General features: G+C 41.5%; 1 protein-coding gene and 1 long non-coding RNA gene across 3 annotated transcripts in view; one reads left to right on the top strand and one right to left on the bottom strand.

Moving 5' to 3' along the window:
* The window catches only part of AP3S2 (adaptor related protein complex 3 subunit sigma 2), a 56,549-nt gene that overhangs the window by 26,262 nt on the left and 2,514 nt on the right, over positions 1 to 27,773 (bottom strand). The window contains exons 2-4 of one of the 2 annotated variants that reach the window (XM_047738654.1): positions 25,143 to 25,234; positions 24,645 to 24,756; positions 8,895 to 8,966 (exon numbers count right to left, since the gene is read on the bottom strand). In XM_047738654.1, coding sequence (XP_047594610.1) covers positions 8,895 to 8,966; positions 24,645 to 24,756; positions 25,143 to 25,234 — 276 coding nt within the window. The remainder of the gene's footprint in view (positions 1 to 8,894; positions 8,967 to 24,644; positions 24,757 to 25,142; positions 25,235 to 27,773) is intronic. The other variant, XM_047738655.1, reaches the window with a different exon arrangement.
* On the top strand, positions 26,838 to 27,088 carry LOC125105300 (uncharacterized). The gene is made up of 2 exons (XR_007128863.1): positions 26,838 to 26,939; positions 26,976 to 27,088. It is a non-coding gene; the product is annotated as an uncharacterized LOC125105300 (long non-coding RNA).

Here is a 27,773-nt window from a genome sequence, read left to right as displayed (position 1 = left end):
TGACTACTCCTCCCCAAACCCCGACATAGTAAAAAATCTGTGTGGAACTTTTGACTTCTCCAAAACTCAACTCCTAATAACCCACAATTAACTGGAAGCCTTACCAATAATATAAAGAGTCAAGTAACACAAATTCTGTATGTTATATGTACTCTCTAGTGTATTCTTAAAGTAAGCTGGAGAAAAGAAAACGTTTAAGAAAATTATAAGGAAGAAAAAATACATCTACAGTACTAGACTGTATTTATTAAAAAAACAAAACTTGCATATAAGTAGGCCCACAAAGTCAAAACTGTGTTGTTCAACACAGTTGAACTGAACTTCCCACTTTTCTCACTTTTATCCAGCCATACTGGCCTCCAGCTCTTTGGTCTTTGTACCTGCTAGTCTATCTACCTAGAAGGTTCCCATCCAGAAAGCCACACCTTGCTCATTTCTACTTCCTTCAAGTATTTACTCATGTGCCGCCTTATCAGAGATGCCTTCCCCAGCCACCCAATATACCCAACTCTGACCTACTCTATTTTTTCCCCTACACTTAACACCACCTAATATACATTTTATCTTCCCCTACCAGATATAAGGTTCATAAAGATAGGAATGTTTTAACTTTACCAAGCACCTAGAATAGTGGATAGATAAAATGAATTCAACAAGAAATGAGTAACCAGAATGTACTAAGTATTGTGTTGACCAGATTCACAGGGGTGAATGAGACAGTCTGATGCCCACCTTAACAATGGTATGAGGTGGGTGAGGGGCAAACAAGAGCTAGGCGCTCTCATGATTTCCGTCCACGCATAAGTTCCTAAGACACAAGTCATACAATTCCTACTGCAGAACCAGGACTCAAGCCCAGGCACGCAGGCTCTGGTGTCCATGCTCTTAATCAGGTAAACGAGCAAAACCAACACATGATGTTAAAGATAATGACAAAAGTAGTTGAGGGGTGCTGTGGGGGGACAAGGAAAGTATACTTATTTCATCTATGGGCAGGGAGAGGAATGTCAACAAGGGTTTTCAAAGACTTTCTTGAAGGGTAAGTCAGAACTGTCGGTCTGGAGATGCAGGGGGCTAGAGACTCGGTTTTGGACATGAGTGAATTCGAAATGAAGTGAGTTCCGCTGGTAATTTAGAAGTCACCAGCAGACTGATGGCTGTAGGAGACTTCCTAAGAAGAGAGTGTCTAAAAGAAAAGAGAAGCAGGATTAAACTACAAGAAGCCTAAAAGGCCAGAGAGAATGGCCAGAAAGGTAGATAAAAAGACCAGGCGAACGTGTGCCATGGGAACTAGAACGGAAAGGAACTAGAACAAAGACGGCTCTAAGGAGGAGAAGTGTGGAAACAGCTCCATGAGAAGGTCCCTGCAAAATGCCCGCTGGACTCAGCACCGAAGACGACGAGGCTCTCCAGTCTGCTCAGCCTCAGTCCTTCACACCGTGCTCTCACCCCAGACGGCATCTGCACAGGTATGAGGCAGAGGCCCTGCTGGCATTTAGTCGAGGGGGTCAGGGATGGTAAATAGCAGCAATTCAATGAAAAACTGCACTACCCGCCCTGTCGACAGCACCTGCGTTGGCTGACTGCGTAGCTGGAGCTGAGTTTATGGGTGGTTCCAAGTCTCTCCTAATGTTCACACACTCCTCCCCACCTTTTGCCATACCTTCACTTCCTACTGCTTTGCCTCCTAGAATTCTGGTTTTGGAATTAAAAATGGACCAATCTCATAAATGTCTACATATCTATATAATGTTCATGCTTTCAAACTCTCGAATTTTGGCATCTGAGCTTTAATGCAAAGAATGTGGCTGTTTACAATATACACACTTGTTTTATCAGCCGTCTTCATGCTTTTGTTTTTATGATTATTTATTTATCGGACAGAGAGAGACACAGCGAGAGAGGGAACACACGCAGGGGGAGTGGGAGAGGGAGAAGCAGGCTTCCCGCTGAGCAGGGAGCCCGATGCAGGGCTCCATCCCAGGACCCTGGGATCACAACCTGAGCTGAAGGCAGGCAGATGCTTAGTGACTGAACCACCCAGGCGCCCCGAGAATGTGGGTCTTTAATATTCTAGGCCTTTCAGCCTGAGCGTCAGCTTGCTGGTCTGTTATGCACGGGTATTACCATCCCCTTTATGAAAGATGACTGGGCATAAAGTGCCTAGTGCAATGCCTGGCACCAGACTGGATGGATATGAACTTCCCTTTCTATGACTATCTCTTCCCTTGGTGAGTCTCTGCTCAGGAATTTGTACAGCCTTCACTGCTCCTCTCGGGCAGCAATGACCTTCTACCACACACTGCTAGGGTTTTTCCCCAGCTACCTGACTCTGGGCTGCCACACCTGTGGTACTTGCCCAGCCTCACCCATGTTGTTATGACTCAGCAACAGCCGCTGTGCTCAGCAGGCTGCCTAACATGTGCTCCCATGTCTAGGACCCCAGATGCCCAGCCAGAGCGCAGGTGAGCCGCCACCGACCCTGGCCACTTCCACTTCAGAGCCTAGCCTCAGAAACACATCTCTTCAAAGTCCCATTTTCTTTCTCTACCACTGATCACCTATCATTAAATCACAGAACTCATGATTAGGAACTATATTATTCTATATAAATAATTCATATACACTTTAATTTTACAAGGTAACAATAATATGCAGATATATTATATACATGGGACTAAATGCGGTGTCTGTGCTCACTTCTATAAAAAGTAGTGCAAGACGAGAGCCCACTCATGTAACACCATGCCTACTGAGAAATTACACTCAACTTACGGTGTCTTTTCCAAAAACGTTGCTTCCTCCAAGACCGAGGAACATCTCTAAGGGACCCACCCTTCTAACTGGCCTATCAGCTTCTTGAGGGTAGGGCATTTTCTTTGCCATCTTTGCATCTCCATATCTAGCACAGGTCCTCCTCATTAATAAATGTTTTTTATTCGTCTGATAATCAGAAGGGAAAAAAGATAAAAAACATTCTTAACAGACATTAGTGCTTTAGGTCAGAGAGCCAAGGTAAGGATAGATGATTTGAGGAAAGCCTCTCTAAGGAAGGAGGGGGAAGCAATTTATTCTGTTAAGGAATTTTAATTTCCTAAACACCTTAAATTCATGTGAGAGGTATAGGATAGGAATGTCATATATTCTGGTAGAAAAACTGAAAAGCTGCTACATGAGATGCCTTTTTCTAAGAGTCAACTATGCTTCCCTCTTTCGTGAGCATTGCTCTATCTTTCAGATACCAAAACTTCTAGGTTCCTGCCCATAAATTGATCCTGAAGCAAAGTCAGCTTTTCCTCCAAGAAAATAAGCGTGGTAGTAGAAAGTGTGGTAGTCATTAGTAACATTCAAAACTATATCAGGTCCAACCCCCACCCCTCGGCCCCATTCCGGGCACATGGAAGGAAGGCATGTCCCTAGCCTCTAAGGTGTGGGCAGGTGACTTGCCAGAGCAATGAAATGTCAGTCCAGCTGCAAGTACGTGGTGAGGAGGATGTCATCAGCCTGAACACCCAAGTGACTATAGTGAACAGAGACACCACAGCATGAGTGAAAAACCGTGTTGTTATATAAGCCACTGGAAGTTTGGAGTTATGTATTACCTCGTCTACTTAGACTGATACAAACACCAAGCCTGACAAGGGTTCTCAACTAGGGATCAAGAAATTCTGGGTTTTGCTTCAGAATAGGTCAACCCTCTCTTGGATCACAAAGGATAACACAAGAACAGTAAAACTGAGCTCATTTCCAGACTTTTAGGGCACCCACAAAACAACAAAGTAATATATAATGTGTTTCAGCTGCAATATATCCAAGTAATATCGTTAGTATTAAGCTTTACTACTCACTACAGTCTGGACAAACACTGGGTTTTATTGAAAAGGCAGGGTAACAAACAGAGAGCTCTAAAGGTCAGATTTTGCTTTGTTGTATACACTATCATCCCAATGCCCTTAACCCCTTAACCATTAATAAGGAATGATTAAACAAAGCAAACAGGCTCTCACAATTTCAAGTGGCAGACAATGAGGCCGTGCAAAGTTCAAGAAGTAAGGACCGTGAAGTAGTGCAGCAGACAGTAAGAGTGGTTTGGAGCAGTCTCGGCTTTTCTTTCTCTTTAAACAAAGTATAGTGATGTTAGAAATTTAAGAAATCGTTATTGCTAGTCTCTGTCAGTTGTTCCGAAAGGATAAGATATTGGCCTCTGAAAAATATTCTGCCACAAAATTCTTATCCATCAAGCATCAGCAGAGAAGGGCTCGGAATGCAATGGGACCAAAGGTTGGCCTAGGCTCCCCTCCTTCCTCTTAGGCGTAAGCCAGAAAGATACAGGTAGCCAGGGATGGTCAGCGTGCCAACTAGGACCTTCTCAAGCACTAGAACTCAAACAGAATGTCAGAATGTCTTATTCTCCTATGCCAAAACAGTAGCTTCTTCCGCACTAAAAACACACAAAGTATGTGTCTCCTCACTGTCTTCCATTTTTGGAGACTAGCAATCAGGATACCTGCTTCAATGTCACTAAGGTGTGGAGGGCCTTAAAGTCATTGGGGTGTGGAGGGCCTTAATGAGCCCGTTATCACAAGCTCTGTTCCCAGAAGGGACATTAAGGAAGCACCGTCCTTTATGACATTTATGATCCTTTCATGATGGGCTCAGCAGTTCATTCCAATTTTGAGCCCTCAGCATTTTCCCACTTCAGCAGTCTATACAGTCTATACAAGAGATTTTTAAATTCCATACTACGAGGTTTCTTGGCCTCAGACCCTCCCAAAAACATATGTTCCAACCCTCTGAGACAGCCCATGGCAAACCCAAGTCCATAAAAAGGCTGGATAAACTCCCTTGATGCAGCCACTGAATTGTGACTCTGAGGACCAAATTCTCAAAGCCCAGCTGAGTGCCAAATCCAGCTTTGCTGATGAGCAACTCGTAGATCAAAATGTTATGCTACCCGTATGTTTTTGGGTTTTTTTTTTTTTTCAAGATTTATTTATTTATTTATTGGACAGAGAGAGAGAGAGAGAGAGAGAGATTACAAGTAGGCAGAGAGGCATCCCATATGGTTTTATTTGATCATAATTAACATCAACACCCAATTTAGTCATGACATTGAGCTATTTGGGTATCTCTGAAATCAAAAGGGAATCAAATGCCCCAGGCAAAATAAGTTCCAAATGGCACAGTCTGGATTGAAGACTACCCCAGAGACTGTGAAATCAGACTTTACCCAGCCTGTAGCAGCTTAAACCATGAACAACCTGATGAGTCTAGGTAGCTGGCAATCCTTGGAACGCTCACCGTGAAGATTAGCCTCACTCAGGTACCATGCTGGAATTGGTGAGGGAGAAAGGGCAAACACAAAGACAAGGATAATCTAATCAAGTGTGGAAAACATACAAGCTTATATAAACTAAGTAACATATGGCCAGAAATAGCACTCTACGTGGTCCATAGAGATCATCATAGCCCAGGGTGATGAGGACAAGCTTTAGGGCAGTAGGATTTGAGCTGAGCCTGAATGACAGGTTGGATTCAGTTACAAAAAGATGTGACAGGCAATTCAGGCAGAGGCTCTGAGCAGGAATTACAACGTGACTAAGACTGGTCCAGTCTGGCTGCAGCAAAGGTATCTGGCAAGAAGAAATGGTAAGCAAGGCCAAGATAGAATAGGGACAACTGTAGACAGCCTTGAATGCCTGGCCAGGGGGTCAAGGCTTGATAACAGGACCAAAACTGGTCTGTGCTCAAGGGAGCAGCTAGTCTAATGGGGGCTTTGTGGGGTGGGGGGGGGGGGAATATATATATATATATAAAATTCCCACATGCAGGATCAACAAGAAGGAAGAAGAAGTACGGTTAGAAAACCTGACAGACACAACTGAAATCAAGAGGCACCCTAACTAAAGACAGTGCTTGACCCATAGTTGGAATCAGTGTTAAAAATATAAATGACATTAGTGGGGCAAGGGAGGAAATTTAAATATGAACTATATTTTGAATAATAGTATGTTTTGGTGTTAGACTTCAAATATGTTAATTATGCCGTGGTTAATATATTGCCTTAATTACAGAATTATGCACAACATATAAGACAATGTCCTTGCTCTTAGGAGATGTCTGCTCAAGTATTTAGGGATGAGAGGTCATGACGTCTGCAACGAACTCGGATGGGTCGAGAAGAAAACCATATATGCATATAGAGAGATGTAAAAGCACGTGTACAAATGTTAATACCTGGTGAATGTAAGAATAGATATAAGGAGTCTACGGAGAGAAGTGACAGGTTTTAGCAACTGACTGGCTATTCCTAGCAAAGAAGCGGGAGGCAAAGTTTTGAGGTTTTGAGTGCACTCGCCAGAGGATGGTGGCTGCACCAGTGGAAAAGGGAGGCTGGAGGAAGAAACGGTTTTCAGGAGACACAGGCCAAACCTGGCTCTGGATAAGAAGTGGCGGGAAGAAGTAAGATGCTGGAATGAAAGGAGGGAGAAATGCCTCCAGCAACGGGAAATACAGGCATGGGATTCGGGCCATCCTGGACTAGAAATGACAAGTTTGGGAATGACCCAGAAGGATAATTTAAGTAAGACAACAGGATGAGATCTAGGCTAGAAACAGGAGTGCGAGAAGAGTGAGTTAAGAGATGACTGATGACATAAGTTAGTGACAGAGGTGGAAAGAGAGTAAGAGCCGAAAGGGTTCTGTGTAACAGAAGCACCGGTGGAAAAAGGACTACGAAGGCAGTACTTCATGAAGAATCAGTAACACTGAATGCTGCAGAAACCGTCCAGAAGGTGATACTGGCAAACAGGATTAGGAAATTATAGTGCCTTTTGGGTGAGAGTGAAAACCAGGAGACAGGGCTCCAGAAAGAGAACAGATGAAGCAGAAATGCAAGACTGGATGTGAATCACTCACGCACTCATAATGTTCACCTTAAATGCAAGACTGGAGATGAGACGCCAGTTAAAAGGACGCAGAAGCAAGGGAACAGGTGGGTTCTGTGAGAGACTGCGGCCCCAGGAGAAGGAACAGATACAGACAGCTCCAAGTCACTGTGGTGTATGGTGGGGAGAGACAGGAAGGGGATCTGGCTCTACACATGGGATGAAACACACTTTCCTTTAAGCCAGGAAGAAAGGGAGGGCGAGGAGGTGAGGAGACTTAGGATAGAGACGTTTCTTCAGTCCAGAAGGATGGAGTTCAAGGTGACATTCCTATTGTCTTCTGACAGGTCCTTTGCCTACCTAGCCCTAGAAGATAAGCCTGAATTAGCAACCTATGTGAGTTCTATGTGAGGGCAAGGACAAGCCTGAGGTGAACTAAAAAAGTCACCTGCTGAAAGAGCCCTTCTGCACTGTAAAGGTGAGCCGGGTGAGGCCCTGGCTCCTTGCGCCATCACTCTCCAAAGATCTCAGGGAATCTGGAGGGTAATTTCCTGACGTCACATGAGCAACTAAAAATAGACAAGTTATAAACTGTGAAAGGAATGTGCAGCAGCAGCAGACTACTTTATGGAACTTACTTAAAGATAAGACACAGGAGAAAGAACAACATTTTGTTGGCTTTTTATTTCCTTTTAAAGCCATGCCCACTGGCAGAGAGGGACGCTGGGTTTGACCTATGGTTCTCCTTAAAGGAAATTACAAGACAGCATCTTGAACAATCGACAAGCTCAAAGCAACTCTAAATGCTTGCAAAGAGGAGGCGAAGAGCGCTCTGAAGTTTCTAAGATTCTTTCCCATGGAAAGGGGGAGCGACCTCCTCAAAAGCACCAGTGAGCTCTGGATGCCTTGAGCCTATCGGGGAGCCCCAAGGAAAGTATCTCTGGCAGGAATGGGCTTCCGTGATTCTCTTGTACCAGGCTGCTCAGGGAGTCTCAGCACTAAGCTAGCTGTTAGAGAGAAAACGTCACTCACTCCAACATCCAACCTTGAGAATGCACTCACTGCATTCGCCCGGAGAGTGTCATCCACATCTCAGGAGAGTTAACGGAGACTGAAGATCCTCCTGAAAAATGACAAGAAAGTCCTCCAGACGGCAATGCTAGTGATGATGGATCTAAAAACAACTACCTCGTTGGGATGAAAACAGAGTAAAAAGGATCATGGCTTAGCAATGAGTTGTAGTCTCCTAAAAAATCATTCCCTTTCTCCAAGGGCCATGGGGCATGGTGACAACCAGCTGAAGGAAATGAGGAGCAGGCACACCCAAGGTCAACGACACTGGACACGGCATAAGCCCGACCGGATAAAATACATGTGGCAGGTCCTAGCCCCTTGCTGGCTATCTCCCACCTTTAACTTGGCACATGGGGACATAGGCCATGTCAGAGTGATGCCAGCAGCACAAATCTGAGAACATGTACTTTGTACTTCAATTCTGCCCGACGGTCTGCTTCCCTACAGAAAACCACCTGATCCCGAATGATGTTATAAATGTCTGAGTCATTCTGTTCCTCTTTGGGAAAATTATAACCTTTACTAGCTAGGTCAAGGTCAAAGACCCTACATCATGATTCTTCCAAAGTTTCACTGTCACTGGATTATGCCAAGGGAACTCATTTTACAATCAACATAAAAACAACTTCTCACGCCACTGGTGTGGCGGTCAGTCATCATAGTGATGTCACTGCTCTCTACCAAGAAAAGAAGTCTGTCTATAAAAACATGAACGATGACATAGGCCCAGTAATCTCATGTGTGTGTTAAAACTGGTAACAGATCTTAGCAACACGCTCCCCAAACTATTAAACTTAAGTTATTGAATGAAACACAACATCTGGGACTACTCCCAGAATAAAAAGCCACAAAAAGAACATACAGGAGTAGAGGCAGATAGAAATAACCTAGGCTTTTAGTTTTCTGGTAACCCTGGTTAGGGAGAGAAGGTACCTTATCCATATGGAAGATCAAATCCAATTCACAAACATTTTCAAAACACTTATCCAGGGTCTCCACAAAAACCTAGGAAACAAGGAAAAACAAATCAAGAAACAGGAACATATTCACATCTTCATAAATGTCACATTTGAAAGCAAATGGGGGCAGTCACGATGCTACTTACCTTATGATAAATCTCAAAACAAACCAAAAAACTACCAGCTTTAGGCAATCACCCTACCTACCCCAATTTAGGGGGCACAGTCAAGGACAAGACAATCTTGTTTTTAGTAATAGCAATTACAACCAGCGGCAGACACATGGGGTTTTCTTCCCCCCTCTATAAGGTGCTAATTTACACAGAAAAATAACAAACTGAAATACCACCTACTTGCAGTCCTTTCTGCAGGCCTCTGCGGAAGGAGTTTTTACTAAAACAAAGAGTTTTTACTATTACAGTGTTATCGTAGTTTTGTTCTGTTAATTCCAATTAACATTAACTTCAAAACACCTTTCCATGAATCACTTAACATACTCACAACTTTGTTTTTAACTTATATAACATTTAAACAGAAAAGTGTAAGAGTCCAGCTTAATGAATTTTCAGAATGAACCTATCACGTAACCAACCACCATCCAGATATTGCAATGGAATACTCCCAGATCCTAGATGCTCTCTTCATGCCCCTTCAGACAAAATCCCCCTCCAAAGGTAGCCACCATCCTGATTTCTATCATCACAGTTTTGTTCTGCCTTTCTGTGAATTTACAAAGGTGGCAACGTACAACATGGACTATCGTCTGACTTCTTTCATTCAACAGTGCTGGTGAATTCCTCCGTGTTACTCCATGTCATAAAAGGTTGTTCATATTCACTGCTGCATAGTATTTCACAGAAATATTTATGCATTCTCCTACAGACGGAACATCTGAGTTGTTGTTAGCTTTCGACTGGCTCTAAACTAAGAGAAATGGGGCTGCCTTGGTGGCTCAGTCAGTTAAGTGTCTGCCTTCAGCTCAGGTCATGATCCCAAGGTCCCGGGATCAAACCCTGAGTCGGGCTCCCTGCTCAATGGGAAGCCTGCTTTTCCCTCTCCTGCTTTCTCTGCTTGTGTTCCCTCTCTTGCTGTCTCTCTGTCAAATAAATAAGTAAAATCTTTTTAAAAAATTCAAAAAATAGAAATGGAAATCATATTTCTAGCAAATTTGGAAAACTCTTTGACATTATTTATATTATTTATTTACTTATTATTCTACACCTACGTACATACCCAACAGAAATGCATATATATAAACATATGCCAAAAGACACATATCGTAATTTCATAACAGCACTATCCTTAACTCTTTACATTTTTATCAGTGGCTGCACATTTTTCCATGGAGGTAACATACTTGCATAGGAGTTTATTTTCAATCCCTGTGCTGGGTACTCAGTGAGCCCTTACCATCTAGCAACCCAAGTCCCTCAGTTTGGGAAAATTTTATCAAATACTTTAGTTGAGAATTTCCCCCTTTTCCTGTTCCTAATCTTTCTTTTTGGAGCTGCTTCTGCTAAGGTACGAGACCTCCTCATTTTCTGATCCTTTCCCTTCCAGTTTTCTCTCTGGTCTTTAATTTCTAAGAGAATATTTTGTTCCATCTTTCTTTTTTACTTAGTTTTTTTTTTTTGTTTGTTTTACTTCCCAGCAGCTTAAAGACAGGGGTTTGTTTGTTTTATTGTTCTCCTTCCTTTTATGGTCTCTACTTCCTCTACATTGCTTTTTACGGTTTGTTCACTTTAGTCTCCACATTCCATGTTACAGGCTTTCCTCAGATTACTGATCATCCTTGTTTGTTTTTGTTTTTTGTTTTTTTAAATTTTATTCATTTGACAGAGAGAGAGATCACAAGTAGGCAGAGAGGCAGGCAGAGAGAGAGAGGGGAGGAAGCAGGCTTCCTGTGGAGCAGAGAGCCCGATGCGGGGCGCGATCCCAGTACCCTGGGACCATGTCCTGAGCCGAAGGCAGAGGCCTTAACCCACTGAGCCACCCAGGTGCCCCTGTTTGTTTTTTTTTATTCGTAAGAATCAAAGGCTCACTGGAAGCTCTGCAACCCTAGCTGTCTGCTGGGGACCCTCCCCTTCATCCCTTTAGGCCTTTTTATTCCTTCCCCTTAGTCTGCTCCGATTTCTCACAGAGATTTTACAACCTGCAGCCTGAAGACAGAAAGACTAGCTATCTGAAATTTGGGAGCTGAGTGGAGGCAAAAGGCTAGGAAGTCAGTATACAACATTCACAAGGCACACATTCATCTGATCCTCCGGCTGTGTACCATCAACCATGTTTGGTGTCCCCCAAACCAGAGACCCTGAACTGAGGGAAGGACTTAAGGATCTAACGGGTGCCCAGGCAGCTTTCCCTGCCCACTCCGCGCCACACCCAGTGGCTGTGCTGCCAGCTCTGTGCCTCGTGAGGCTTCTTCGCAGTGTAGCAGCTTGGCTGTCAGCCTTCTCTACTGCTGGCCCAGGATGTGGCTTCCCTGGACTTGCCAAGTCAATTACCATATTCTATCCTCCTTTCAAAAGTTCCTTGCTATTGTTTACTGTTCTGTCCTTGTGTGTCTGTGTCTGTGTGTGTCCTCTAGTTTTAGAGGAAAAGAAATGAACTTAGAAGTGTGGAAGTTCCCAATAGGACTTAAAAAAAAAGAAAAAAGAAACTGACAAAGTCAAAATCCTTAACAGAAAATAAACCGTGAAAATACTCTGCCAAGAATGTTTAGAAAAACAATGATAGTAAGGAATGATTAGACATCAAAATTCATTGCAAAGCCTTGGTCATTAAAATAGTAAAATAGGGGCACCTGGGTGGCTCAGTGGGTTAAGCCTCTGCCTTTGGCTCAGGTCATGATCTCAGGGTCCTGGGATCAAGCCCCACATTGGGTTCTCTGCTCAGCATGGAGCCTGCTTCCCCCTCTCTCTCTCTGCCTGCCTCTCTGCCTACTTGTGATCTCTGTCTGTCAAATAAATGAGCAAAATAAATAAATAAAATAGTAAAATACTAACATAGAAATAAAATATGGATCAATGGGACAGGATATAAAATACTGAAACAGGGTGCCTGGGTGCCTCAGTTGGTTAAGTGTCTATCTTCAGTTTGGGTTACGGTTCCAGGGTCCTGGGACTGAACCCTGCGTTGGGCTCCCTGCTCAGCAGGCAGTCTACTTCTCCCCTGTCTCTGCCTCTCCCCCTGCTTGTGCTCTCTCTCTCTAATAAATAAGATCTTTAATAAATAAATAATAGATAAATAAATAAAATGCTGAAACATATACGTGTATAAGAAAATATATTCCTCTCCCCCTCTCAGATGTGATAAATCATTTTAATTATTATCAAAGGCATAATCCAGTTTTGGAAATTTGTTAAAAGGTTAAAATTCATACAAAACCTGCCATAAATTAATACAAATGTAGATTAAATGCACCGTATCTATCTCTTAAAGCAATACCTTCCATAAACAAGTAAAGGTGGGCTTTTGCTTTAATGCTAAACAATGCTGGCTCTAGAATTCTATGCAATTCTGAACAAAATGAATTATCTGAAATTATTTTCCACTTATTGTGAACCTCAATAAACTAAATTCAAAAGCCAATCATGATAAAATCTACCATCGTCTTGAATTCTGCAGTCTTAAGAATTTCAAACAAGCTATGCTGAAAAGCCACTGCTGAGAAATCCAATGAAGGATGGGACACATCATAGGCACTCTGGGTTTTGAAACTTGAGAAAATTAAGAAGCTGATTTTGTGTGTAATATTTTTAGATGCACTCTAGGAAGACCAAAACCATGAAAGCCATAGCAGTCTGTGGAAAAGTCACTGCAGCCTACTGTCGCCAGGCTGCCTCCATGCCTAGAGCTCCCACACCCAGTGCCATATTCGTGTAGCCTCCAGCGGTTGGCATTCCCAGATCCTCTTCCTCTCCCTCTACCGTGCAAGCCCCCTCCTCTTCCCTGTCCTACAAGGTGGGGGCACTTCATTGTACATGGGGCCTCTCATGCCAAGAAAATACAAATTTTTTTTAAGGTTTTTTTTGTTAATTATTTGCGGGGGGGATTACGGAGGGAGAGAGGGAGGGAGAAGAGGACTCCCTGCCAACCAGAGACCCTGAGATCATGACCTAAGCCCAAGGCAGATGCTTAATTGACTGAGTCACCCTGGCACCCCAAGAAAATACAATTTTTGACAAAGGTGATATTTTGAGTTGGTGGGGGAAAGATGCACTGGTTGACAGTGTTGGGACAAACAGCTTTCCTTCAGGGGAAAAATTAAAGGTAGTTACCTATCCCAATACAGACATAAAATACCTTACAGGTATTACTGAGCTAAGTGTAAAAAACAAACTAAAAAAGCAATGGCAAATCCCCTTTGCGCCACTCAGGTCTCTCATGGGAACGGATTCAGTCTGTGGGAAGCTTCTGGGTGGCTGGTATTGTTAAAAGCACTGCTCTAGCAGCCAGGACTCTGGAGTAAGATGCCCAGAGCATATAGTAAGGAAAGGGAGACGGTTGTTTCTCAGCATCACTGTGCCAAGGGGTTGTTTTTACTAAAGAGGGTTAATGAAATTAAGATTGGCGTATTAGCTGTCTTGGGCTGCCATAACAAAATAGCACAGGTTGTGTGACTTAAACAACAGAAATTTATTTTCTTAGTGTTGGAAGCCAGTAATCCCAGATCGAGGTCTGGCAGGACTGGTTCTGATGAGGGCTCTCCTCCTAGCTCACAGTCAGCCACCTTCTTGCTGTGTCTTTGATGGTGATGGGAATTTCTTTGGTTTGTGTACGTGGAAAGAGAGAAATCTATAGTATCTCTTCCTGTCTTATAAGAACACAAGTTGTTTGGGATCAGAGCCCCACACTTATAAACTCATTTAACCATAATAACGTCCTTAAAAGCACCCATCTCTAAATATAGTCAAAGTGGGGGTTAAGGCCTCAACATATAAATTTGAGGGGACCCAATTTAGTCCATAACAACTGGATTCTCAAACAGACCAGTAAAACAGAATGAGATGGAATAGCTCCAAAAAAGATATCCCCAGATAAAGATAAAAAAAGAGCAGTCAGATGTATCTGTTTCTCCTAGAGCCCCAAGATATCATCATTTGAGATCATGATCAAGATCAAAAGAACATGAAAGTCACATAATGTAGGAAGAAAATGCAGGAGCCAGAGAAGAAGCAGAGTATGCTAATGTATGAAAAAAATAAAGAAGCTACAGACGCAGAGAGCAAAATAATATGTATCTAAAAATAAATCCTCTAAGAAATACAAATTTGAGGAACATATTGACAAAGAACATTCTTCTTATAAAGTAAAGGAGAGATTAAACATATCTGAAAATGGTGAGGACAGACACAAACACAAAGAAATTAAGTCACTGAGAGGCAGAAGTCATTCAAGACCGAAGTCTCGTTAAAGGCATCATTACAGTAGAAGCGAGGAGTGGAAATGTCTCAATCCAGGAACAGATACAGAAGAAGTCATAATCCAGAAGCAGAGAGAGGAAGAAACCATGATCCAGAAGCAGGGGAAACACTGTGGATCAGATCTAGTTCCTGCTCACCAACAGGTATAGGGGTAGAAGCAGGAGCAACGCTGGAGGAGATGTCAAGATACAGAGAAGACAATGGAAAAACCAAGAAGAGTTAACAGAAGTTTAACTCAGACTCCTAGTCTACCTCTCTTCAGAGGCAGAAATAGCAACGAGTGCACAAAAAGCTTTAGCTAGGAAGCTGGAAAGGGCAGGGGCTGGAAATTAAAAGAGCAAGAAGAGGAAACTGCTGAAAACAAAAACAAGAATTAGCCACAGGTATGGGAGGCTCTGTTCTCAATGCTGTGGCTCTGTAGGCAGTGCAGCGAGCTCCCCTTGTCCATGGCAGTGCACCCCTAGACCACTGTGGGTGCTAAAACCATGGGTAGTATCTAACCCTGTAGAGACTATGTCCTATATGCACACACCTATGATGGTTTAGTTTATGAGGCCTACTAAGAGATTAACAATAATAAAACTACAACAATTATAACAATATATTATAATTAAAAGTTACATAATGTGGTCTCTCTCTCTCAATATCTTACTGTTCTGTACCACCCTTCTTGTGATGACAAGATGATAACATGCCTGATGGTGAGATGAAGTGAGGTCAGTGATGAACGCACTGCGATGTAGCATCAGGCTACTACTGACCCTCTGATAAGTCAGAAGGAGGACATGCCTCTGAGTCGTGGCTGAGCTGGTAACTGAAGCACGGAAAGTGAAGCCGTGCATTAAGGGGGACTACTCTGACACCTAAGACAGCTATGGCTCAGATGTTAGCCCAAATTAATATTTTTCAAAGATGAGAATGGTCTTATCTCGCTATTACAACCCTGCAGTTGTGAATCCAGTGAAACCTGCTGAACAAGGGAAAAAAAGAAGGCACTTTAGCAAGGCAAGAAAGAAGGGGACGATTCCATGCCTGCTTAAATATGAAGTTAAACTGAATTTTGAAAATAAGAACCAAAACATCCAATTTAGAAAAGTAAATGATATTGTAAGTGAAGACGAAGATGGAGAGAGCTCAGCTGATGAAGGAAGTCCCAAGACTAAGCAACAGGAAGAAGTAAGGTTGACTCTAGAACATGGGGATTAGGAGTGCTGACCCTACTCCACTTCCCACATAATCCAAAATCCATCTATAACTTGACTCCCCCAAAACTTAACTACTAGTAGCCTACAGCTGGTAGCTGGAAGCCTTACCAATAACACAATCAACACACATTTTTCATGTTATATGTATTATACACTGTACTATTACAATAAAGTAAGCTAAAGAAAAAATGTTATTAAGGAGATCATAAGGAAAATATATAGTACTGCACTGTATTTATTGAAAAATATCCATGTATACGTGGACCTAGCACAGTTCAAGGGTCAACTGTATTTGGAAATCTAGTATGAAATGCCAAGATCGTAATGGATTCACTTTGAAAAAGATCACACTTCTAAGATTCAGGACTTTAAAGACTTCTTGTTCTGAGGTCAGGTGCTTGTTCACCAGAGGGCTAGCATTCCAGCTTGCGTGGGTATCACGCTGACTTTAATTTATTGAAAAATAAGATCCTTATTACAAAAAAAGTAGTAACTACGTGATGCAATAAGAGGCGTTAGCCAATGCCCAGTGGTAATCATTTTGCAATATAGAAGTGTATCAAAACAACAGACTGTACACTTTAAACCTGCACAACACTATATTCATCAATTATATCTCAATAAGGCTGGGAGAAAATTATTTTTTATAAAAATCAAATCAGTGATACTGGTGTTACTGTTGTAATCAGGCTAAACCTCCTTCCATTAAACTTTCTAAGAAAAATTTTTTATTTCATGAATTCTAATTTTTAAATATATAAAAGCTGCAGGTGGGATAAAATTTCATACATGGATTATTTATGTCATCCTGGGTACTTTTATACTTAACTTCTTGCAGTTATTTTCATCTCTTGAAACATGAAAGAAATGTTATACAGATGTTCTATAGACTATCTGGCCATTTTCTACCTAATCCAGTGCAGATGAACTGGGTGGTCATGGTGATAAAAATGGTTTTCTCAGGAGAACAAATACTGTTAAAATGGCCATACCACCCAAAGAAATCCACACATTTAATGCAATCCTCATCAAAACACCAAAAGCATTTTCACAGAACTAGAACACAAACAATTCTAAAATTTGTATGTATATTAAGACCTTCTTTGGAAAAAAAAAAAAAGCAATGACGAAACTCGAACGTAAGATCTGAAAGAAGAAATTAATAAATGGAAGAAAATGTGGTTTTTAATTCATTTCTAAGCATAAATCCAACAGAGACTTTTGGGACCATTACAAATTATTCAAGAATGTAACAGCTGAACAGACGGTTATAAATATCAGAGAATATATTTAAAAAGAACCGCGCCCACGGGGAGTAACTGGTCTTACCGAGTATCTGAACCTACATTAACAATAAGTAAGACAGTGTGCAACTCATGCAGAAAGAGAAACACAACTCAGTGGGACAGAATGATGAGTAAAAACAAAAACTAAATTATGGTTATTCAACTGACCTTAGTGAGTGGCTACCACATGCTAGACACATACCATTCTACCCTGGGCTGCCTCAGTCAACAAGTCATGCTCTCACCAGGCTTATGTTCTGGGTGTGGGAAGAACAAGGCATATAAAAAAGATCTTTTCTATTGTCCTAAGTGCCCTGAAGGAAATGAGCAGGATGATGGGACAGGGGTCACTTCAGACAGGCCTTCATTAAAGTCTCAGAAGATCCACATTTGAGCCGAGTCATGAATGATAAAGAGAGTCATCTTAAGAGCTAATGAGGAAAAGAACTTGAGCAAAAGCATTCTAGGGGCCCCTGGGTGGCTCAGTGGGTTAAGCCTCTGCCTTTGGCTCAGGTCGTGATCTCAGGGTCCTGGGATCAAGCCCCGCATCGGGCTCTCTGCTCAGCAGGGAGCCTGCTTCCCTCTCTCTCTTTGCCTGCCTCTCTGCCTACTTGTGGTCTCTCTCTCTGTCAAATAAATAAATAAAATCTTTAAAAAAAAAAAAAAGGAAAATGGAAAAAATCTTATCTCTTCTACCGCTAAAGATGGAAACAATCTATTATCTCTTCTACCGCTCTGTTGCCTGGATTAGCCAAGGATACTCCCACTGAAATGTGTGCTGACTTACTCTTGAAAACCAGGGATACGGTCAGGACAAGCTGAGAAAGAAAGTGGGGAGGAGCCCATTTGTCCTGACCATGTTTCTGCCAGACAGCCAGAACCCGATGTCCCACCTATGGGGAGCTGTTTCTCCAGCGCACTCACACGACCTTGCCCTTGGATAGCCCCAGAAGGAGCTCAGGTATATACCCTCAGGGATGCTGTAGCCAGACCATGACCGACGCACTGTGCTCAGCTCATCTTCTGTTTGGGAGCCTTCATCTAAAAGTGGCAAGTTACGGGGTGCCTTAGTGGCTCACTGGGCTAAGCCTCTCCTTTGGCTCAGGTCATGATCTCAGGGTCCTGGGATCGAGTCCTGCATCAGGCTCTCTGCTTGGCAGGGAGCCTGCTTCCTCCTCTCTCTCTGCCTGCCTCTCTGCCTACTTGTGATCTCTCTCTGTCAAATAAATACATAAATCCTATAAAAGTGGCAAATTACCCTTTCCTTACACAGCTAATTTTTGTGCTTGCCACTTAGATATTCCAAACTAAGATAAATACCAGTTAGGGAATATACATCACATGGTAACAATAAAGAGAAGCAAAGGAATGACCAACACAAAAGTCTGAAGAGGGATGCAATGAATGAGTGGATGGAAGTAAGGAATAGTATATACAAGCTTTATGGAACTAGTAATGTACTGTTCCTTAATCTGAGTGATAGCTTCATTTTGCTAGCATCCTTGAAACTATATTGACATGTTTAGCAGATTTGGGGGGTATATACATGTTTCACAATAAATACAATTTTTAAAAAATTATTATTAAAGATTTTTATTTATTTGAGAGAATGCAGAGAGAGAAAGCACAAGCGGGGAGGAGGGGTAAAGCAGAAAGAGAAGCAGTGTCCCTGCAGAGCAGGGAGCCCGATGTGGGGCTGGATTCTAGGACCCTGAGATCATGATCTGAGCTGAAGGCGGACCCTTAACCGACTGAGCCACCCAGGCGCCCCTGAATATAATTTTAAAAACAATCTTATAGGGATTCTGATTGGGTTTTCAGTAAATTTAGAATCTGAAAGTAAAGACATTGTAATGAGCTTTCTCAACAGGAAAAGGGTATGTTTTATCCATTTATTTTGCTTTTTTCATATTTTCAGTAGAGTTTGGAAGTTTTCTTCATATATATCTTGCATAATTTTTACATTTATTCCTTGATATCTTATGGACCATTTTGCTTTTATGAGTGGGTCCCTTTAAATATTGTATTTCCTAACTTATTATTGCTAAGGGAAAGCTATTGACTTTTAAGCTTATTAGACGTGTCCCAGTACTGAACTCTATTATTAGCTCTAACTGTTTCACAGTGATTGCTTTGGATTTCCTAGGTAGGTAATAATTTCCTCTGCAAGCCTAGGAAAGCCAATCCCCCGTTAACTGAGCTTTTTTCCTCAAAACATACTTTTGCATTTCTTGGTCATTCATTTTTCTTGATAAATTTTCCCTTCAACAAGTTCTGTAACATTTCCTGATGGAATTATAACTGGTTTCCCACTTAATTTGTTAATTACTCTATTATCTTTGGTTGACTTTTCCCAACAAGGAAAGCACTTGTAGCTCCATTTATTTGAACTATTCCTTTGTTTTTTCCTTTAAGATTTCATAATTCTATTGGAATTGTCAAGTATTCCATACTAAGTTAATTGCCAAACACTCAATATCCTTTGTCACTACTGTGAGGGTTTTTTTAAATTACGGTTTTTCTAAGTATTTTCACAGAAATGAAAAACTCAATTTTGATGGATTCATCTCATATTTTGCCATTTTGCTCATATCATTCATTACTTCTTATTATAAGGCTTGCTGTTTTTCCCAGGTTTTCTAGATATATAATCAGGCCATCCTATAGTGAAACTTAGTTCTCTCTTCCTTTACCATGCAACTTGTTCCTTTCTTTTTTTATCATTCATTACAAATGCTTACTCAAATTAGAGTAAACAATAAGAGAGATCCTTGTTTTCATGAATGCCTGTAAATTTCTCTCCTGAGGTAACACTGGCTCTTGGTTAAAACTAAAATTTGCTGGCGTGCCTGGCTGGCTCAGTTAGTAGAGTGTGTGACTCTTGGTTCCAGGATAAGTTTGAGCTCAATGGGTTCAGGATGCAGAGTTTACCTAAAATAAATAAAGAAGGAAATAAAGTGGCAACTGGATGGCTCAGTCAATTAAGCAGCCAGCTCTTGGTTTCAGCTCAGGTCCTGATCTCAGGGTTGTGAGATTAAGCCCCGCAATGGGTTCTGTGCTCAGCAAGGAGTCTGCTTGGGATTTTTCTCTATCTACCTCCCAGCCCCTCCCCTTGCTCACATACTCTCTCACAAAATAAATAAATAAAATCTTTTTTAAAAAAATAAAAGGGTTTCTATAAAAATAAATAAATAAATAAAATATTGGGGGTAAAAAAATAAAACTGAAATTTGCTGCTCCGAGAAAAATAAACTACGTACTGGAGAAAAGAAGGAGAAAAATACTCTTCACTATATACTCTTGGTTTGCCTTTTAAATTTTGAACCACGTGTATGTGTTATCTCTTCAACAATAGTTTACGATAAATAAATAAATGTGCACTAAAAATCAAACAAAAATGCTTCCTATTCCAATTCAAGAGCATTTTGGGAATATAATCTGGATAATCATTTCTCTCTGATACAACTCTATCAGTCTCCACTATCTTTCTTACTGCTGTAATAGAGTCGAAGAACTTTCCTTTATTAAATTAACTTGCATCCTTAGAATAAAGACAATTTGGACACAATGACTATTTCTTCTAGTATGAAGTATTCCTGAAAGAGAAATTTCAGAGCTAGAAAAGAACTTGTAAACTTGTACACTTGATCTTAGCCAAAAGGCCGAGAAGCGATCAACTTGTAAACTTATAAACTGATACACACAAACACAGAGAAGAGCCGAAACATAAAACAAGAACCCTTAAGCCAAAAAAAGCATAAAATGATTTAAGACCACATTGCTTATTATTAGGACAGATAGAAACAAGAGCCAGGTCTTCTGACTTCTTGCTACAAGTGATTATTGGCTAAGATCTTCTTTAATAATTCTGTACCAAGACTAATATGCTATTTCGAGTAACATTTCTTTTGAGAGGCTTTTGGATTACTAACAATTTACACAGTAAAATACACTTAAATAGTGTGATTTTTTAAATTCTTAGTTTAAGAAATACCTTACGCGGCGCTCTGGGTGGCTCAGGTGGTTAAGCGACTGCCTTCAGCTCAGGTCGTGATCCTGGTGTTCTGGGATCAAGTCTCATACTGGGCTCCCTGCTCAGCAGAGCTTCTCCCTCTGACCCTCCCCCCACCAACTCAGTGCTCTCTTTCTCTCTCTCAAATAAATAAATAAAATCTTAAAAAAAAAAAAAGTTTTAAAATCTAGGATTGAAAAAAAATTTTTTTTTAAGGTATTATTTATTTGACAGAGAGAGACACAGCAAGAGATTGAACACAAGCAGGGGGAGTAGGAGAGGGAGAAGCAGACTTCCCGCGGAACAGGGAGCTGATGTGAGGCCCAATCCCAGGACCCTGGGATCATGACCTGAGCCAAAGGCAGACACCTAACAACTGAGCCACCCAGGTGGCCCAAAATCTAGGTTCATTAAAAAAAAATAAACAAAAAAATATCTTATGCAATAAGAGGTTTTATTTTACTTCAACACTTAAAAATTCTACTGAATCTATCACGGAGTCAGGTTTTTTTTTTTTTTAAAGATTTTATTTATTTGAGAGAGAGGCAGTGAGAGAGAGCATGAGCAAGGAGAAGGTCAGAGAGAGAAGCAGACTCCCCATGGAGCTGGGAGCCCGATGCGGGACTCGATCCTGGGACTCCCAGGATCATGCCCTGAGCCGAAGGCAGTCGTCCAACCAACTGAGCCACCCAGGCGTCCCGAGTCAGGTTTTTTTTTTTTTTTTTTTAAACCCTTTCGAATTTCATCCTGATACTGGATTAAGTGCCTTGTTGTTGAACTAACTTGGGTATTTACATTTTGAAGTCCGCTATTTCAAATACATTAGGAATACAACTATGTATATCATCTTCTAAAAACAGGTTGTTTTCTGACTTATACCCTCAATATATTAGGCCAACTATTTATTGATTTCGCTCTTTTCAAGGATCAAACCCCTTAGTTCCTGTTATTTCCACATTTTATCCATCTTCCCAAATCCAATGCCTACTATTTAATAAATGTCCATTACATTGTAGGGTTAATTTCTTTTTATCTTGCCAATATAGATACTTGAAGTGCATTTCCTCCAATAACTGCATCTCAATTTTTAAACTACATTATCACTATTTCCTTTTTTTCCTAAAATACTTATTATATGCCCATTTTTATAGCATTCTATAGTTTACCATACTATAAAATACAATGTCACAATTGAATTCTATAATCTATTACTTCTAAATTCAGACGGTAGATGCATGACTCAAATGTACGTTTTCTGATTCTAGATCTTAAGCTGTTTCTGTTATGTGCATTGACTCTTAATGTCCAATCTGACTCCGGTGTTTTAAGAAAGCTTTTTTTTTTTTTTTTTTTAATTTTTTTTTTTCATCATAACAGTATTCATTATTTTTGCACCACACCCAGTGCTCCATGCAATCCGTGCCCTCTACAATACCCACCACCTGGTGCCCCCAACCTCCCACCCCCCACCCCTTCAAAATTCTCAGATCGTTTTTCAGAGTCCATAGTCTCTCATGGTTCACCTCCCCTTCCAATTTCCCTCAACTCCCTTCTCCTCTCCATCTCCCCTTGTCCTCCATGCTATTTGTTATGCTCGACAAATAAGTGAAACCATATGATAATTGACTCTCTCTGCTTGACTTATTTCACTCAGCATAATCAAAGAAAGCTTTTTAAATCTTATCTTAGAGACAATTTTTCTTAGATAATTTATACTGTTATGTACAATACGTGAATATAATGTAGGAGTTTTTAAATTAATCATCTTAAATCATTTTCTGAATGTAAAATTTACATTTGTAGCCAGAGAGTTTTCTGTAATTGTTAATTAGGTTTTAATGCAAGCTTCTATTTCAGTGCTTTATTCAAGTCACTTAAAGAAAGCGTACCTAAAATTTCACATATAAAGTGATGGAATTAGGGCCAGTGGCTGGCTCAGTCGGTAGAGCATGCAACTCTCACTCTCAAGGCTGAGTTTGAGCCCCATGTTGGATTCAGCAGTTATTTCTAGGAAAAAAATCTAGAATAACAGAATTATACTAAATTAACGGTTCCCAAGTTAAAGTCCCTACACAGCTCAGTTTTCCTAAAGAGGATGAAAAGAATCTGTAACCCACAGGACACCTGGGTGGCTCAGTCAGTTAAGCGTCTGCCTTTGGGTCAGGTCATGGACCCGGTGTCCTAGAATGGGGCCCTGCGTCAAGTTCCCTACTTAGTGGGGAACCTGCTTCTCCCTCTGCCTCCCTCGAACCCCCAGCCCTGGCTGGTGCTCTCTCTCTCCACACACACTCTCTCTCTCAAATGGATAAATAAAAATCTTTTTAAAAATAATCAATCAGGGGCACCTGGGTGGCTCAGTGGGTTAAAGCCTCTGCCTTCAGCTAAGGTCATGATCTCAGGGTCCTGGGATTGAGCCTCGCATTGGGCTCTCTGCTCAGCAGGGAGCCTGCTTCCTCCTCCCTCTCTGCTTGCCTCTACCTACTTATGATCTCTGTCAAATAAATAAATAAAATCTTGGGACGCCTGGGTGGCTCAGTTGGTTAAGCCGCTGCCTTCGGCTCAGGTCATGATCCCAGCGTCCTGGGATCGAGTCCCACATCAGGCTCCTTGTTCTGTGGGGAGCCTGCTTCTCCCTCTGCCTCTGCCTGCCACTCTGTCTGCCTGTGCTCGCTCTCTCTCTCTCTCTCTCTGACAAATAAATAAAATCTTAAAAAAAAAAATCTTTAAAAAAAAAAAATCAACTGATCGATCTGTAATCTATTCTAATTTACAAAAATCCTAAAAAAAAAAATCAGGTTTACCTATGTTAAGATTGCACAGACTAACTAAAACATTAAGTCTCTGTCTTAGGCTAGAATTACAAGTGAAAATAAAAAGTATGAATTCTTAAATGTCACTTGGTTTAACAGTTGAAAAAAATTTCAAAACATGGTATGATACTATAATTTATAATAAGAAAATATTTGGTATTCATCCCTGTTTCTGGCATAGAGCTCCTAAGTGATAAAGGAATTTGGAATTTCGTAAATGATAAAGGTGACCTGTTTATGTTAATAAGGTGACTTTTAGAAGGCACCTAAAGATGAGGGCTGGTTGCTAGGGGAACCAACCATGCGACTGGAGGACTGGAACTTTCAGTCTTACCCCTGATCTCCAGAAAAACCCAACAAGTCAGTATTTGGAGAGCTTCCATGTTGGTGGACTTTGGAGAGTGGCCTGACTAGAAAGGGCATGGAAGCCCTTTCCTTATTCTTTGTCCTATAAATCTCTTCCATCCTTTTAGAGTAAGCAGGTAATCCAGTAAGTACCATGTTCTTCTAAAGAGTTCTGTGAACCACTCTAGCAAATTAAACCCAAAGAGGAAGTCATGGGAACCTCTGATCCATAGCCAGTCACTTGGAAGCACAGGTGACACCAACCCGGATTTGTGATTGGTGTTTATCTTCAGGTAGATAGTGTCAGGACTGAGTTAAATTTGTGGGTCACTGCCCACAGAGAACTGAGTTAACTGCTAGGTGGTGGTGGTGGAGGGGGAAGCATACACATCAGAACTGGTATCAGAATCATACGTGAAAACCAAGGGCAGACAGAGGGCTGGGTAGAAACCATTGAGTCCAAAAGCTCCAGGAGTTTTTACGGGTTGCTAGGAGCTTTCTTAGAGCACCATATGGTGGACATCTGGCAACTCTCACCAGTATCATTAAGAAGACTGACAAAAAGATCTATAGGACAGTGACTCAAAAATCCAATGCAAACTCTCTTTGGTGGCCGCCATCGTTAGCGGACTACACATACCTGGATGAGGTCCAAGATTCCAAGTTCGCTCTCTGATGAATCCACACAGAACACGAAGTAGAGTGTGGCATAGTGCCGGTAGATCAGCTTGTAGTCGGAGCCACCGATCAAACTGCAGAAGATGGGAAACACTTACATGGCTGTGTCTTAAACATATCCAAGAGAAACCTTATGCCAAAGAATGAGAACGGTATGCAACAGAAAGGGGAGGCCAGGCCAAACAACAGGCCACTTCTACCAGGGGAACAGCAACCGAGTGTGGCAGAGGTGCCTAAAGCACTTTAGCTCACCTTTTCTCCTGCCATCCTCCCAGGAACCAAACACCTAAATGAGTAATATCTGAAGCACAACCATTCAAGAGCTTCCAAAACAGAATTGGGTCTCTTCCTCAGCAGCTCAGGTACCCACCTGACACTTGAGTACTACCTCAAGAGGCAACAGGGATGAAGGGCACCCAGCAGTGGATACACAGGCAGAAAGCTGAAGCGCATCATTTACCTTCCACCTTCCAAGAAGTTACAGATGTTGTCATCTCGCTTGAGAACTAGATGGAAGGTCTCTCGAACAATCTGCTGTTGAATTTCTTCTGGCTATGGAATAAAAGAAATAAAAGTGAATCAGTAGCAGGGGGAGGCAGTCTGACAAATTACATTCCACCAGCGGGGATGAACAGGGAGAGAAGTGCTTCCAAGCAGGAAAGATCTGAACATTTGGTACTGGTTTCCAGAAAAAATAAAAGTGATAAGTAAAGGAAAAATAAAAGGGGAATCTATGGAAAATGGATAAGACTCAGTTACAGGAATTAAGCTAGGGTATATTTACCTGGACATCAAGTCACTAACCATTACTGTCTTGATAGGTAAGCCCATACTTCCTTATGGTTAACAACTAAGGAAAGGAGTGGGGTGCCTGAGTGGTGCAGTCGGTTTGGCATGACTCTTGGTTTCAGCTCATGATCTCGGGGTCATGAAATCGAGCCCCACAATGGGCTCTGCTTGAGATTCTCTCTCCTTCAACCCCTTCCCCCACTTGCATACACTCTCTCAAATACATTAAATCTTTAAGATTTTGAGAAAGAGAGAGAGAGAAAATAAGTTGAGGGGAGGGGCAGAGAGAGAAGCAGACTCCCCACTGATCAAGGAGCCTGATGTGGGACTCATCCCAGGACCCTGGGATCATGACCCGAGCTCAAAGGCAGATACAACTGACTGAGCTACCCAGGCGCCCCTGAATCAATAAAATCTTAAAAAAATAAAAACCGGGCACCTGGGTGGCTCAGTGGGTTAAGCCACTGCCTTCGGCTCAGGTCATGATCTCAGGGTCCTGGGATCGAGTCCCGCGTCGGGCTCTCTGCTCAGCAGGGAGCCTGCTTCCCTCTCTCTCTCTCTCTCTGCCTGCCTGTCTACTTGTGATCTCTCTCTGTCAAATAAATAAATAAAATCTTAAAAAAATAATAAAATAAAAATAAAAACCAAGTAAAGGAGAACTGATAAACTCTCATAAAAGGTCAAAGAATAACTAGAAGGCCCAGTCCTGGAATATTTTGCCTTCCCCTAGAAAATATCTACGCCAAGGTAAATAACAAATATCAATGGGTCTAACCCTTCAAGGAGGGCAAGATTTAACTATGTAATCATGTTTTTAAAAGCTGAATTTTCCGTCTTCTGTACTGGTAATATGGTATTACATTGAAGATGGGGAGTTACTCACCAATGAAGTATTACTGACAGAAAAAGTTCTATTTACAGATTAGAATTTTGAACAGTTATACTTTTTTTTTTTCACTACCATACAGGAGAAAGCTCAACTGTAATGACACCTCTTGATGACTCACACGGATTTCTGTTTACAGAGGAGGTTCATAATAAGTATGGTTAACCAAAAAAAAAAAAAAAAAAAAGGATGATGGGGGGCACCTGGGTGGCTCAGTCAGTTAAGCCTCTGACTCTTACTTTCAGCTCAGGGTATGATCTTGGGGTCATGGGATTGAGCCCCGCCACGAGCTGTGTGCCCAGCCAGAAGTTGGCCTCAGATTCTCTCTGCACCTCCCCCACACTCTCTCAAATAAATAAATAAATAAATAAATCTTAAAAAAAAGAGAGAGGAGGATGATAGGAGGAAGAAACTGATCATTAACACAAAAGTAACTGAAAGCTCTAGACCAATGCTCTCACATCTCAATGTGCAATGGATCACCTGGGAATGTTATTAAAATACAGGTTCTGATTTAGTAGGTTTGGGGTGTGTCCTGAGACTGCACTTCTAACAAGCTTCCCAGTGATACCAATGCTGCTGGTCTGGGGAATCCTACTTTGAGTAGCAAGGCTTAAGGAAACCTTCAGATTGGATTTGCCCTAAGAGTCAGAAAATAGATTCAAGTAATGTTAATCCCTTCTTTCTAAAACCATTGAATTAAAGTTTGAAATGGTTATTTAAAGAAAAACAAAACAAAAAAAACAACCAAAAAAAACCAGGGAAAATGTCATTGTGGAGAAATTATTTTTCATGACTTTGACTCAACGTGGATAAACAGTGGCTCCTCAGTGTTTACTGAACACTACCGAAGAGGTGCCTGGGTGGCTCAGCTGGCTCAGCATCTGCCTTCAGCTCAGGTCATGATTCTACAGTCCTGGGATCGAGTCCCGTAGTGGTGGTCCCTGATCCGGAGCCTGGTTCTCCCTCTGCCTGCCACTCCCCCGGTTGTATTCTCGCTATCCCTATAAAATAAGTAAATAAAACCTTAAAAAAAGAAAAAAGAAAACCTGCTAATCACTAGCCATTGTAAGTCTGAGTCAATCAGTCACTATTTTCCTGGTTTCCATTTAGTCACAAAGCTAGCTCACTGATGCCAGGATGCTGTAAAGGATTAACTCTGTGTACTTGGAAATATAAAACATGCTAGGTATCAGCACTTTTTTAACCTGATAAAAACATCTTTCAAACTAAACTCCTTTTCTCTGACCCTAGGGAGAGGTGGCAGCAGTCAGGGGATGTGGTAATGAAACAGTGAAGCTAATTTCTTTTTTTAATTTAAAAAAATTTTTTTAAAGATTTTATTTATTTATTTAAGAGAGAGCAAGCACTAGCAGGGTGAGGGGTGGAGGGAGAAGCAGACTCCCCACTGAGCCG

Source organism: Lutra lutra, chromosome 7, assembly GCF_902655055.1.
Source record: "Lutra lutra chromosome 7, mLutLut1.2, whole genome shotgun sequence".
NCBI lineage: Eukaryota > Metazoa > Chordata > Mammalia > Carnivora > Mustelidae > Lutra > Lutra lutra.
The sequence above is the reverse complement of the archived record's forward strand: the minus strand, read 5'-3'. Positions and strand labels throughout refer to the sequence as shown.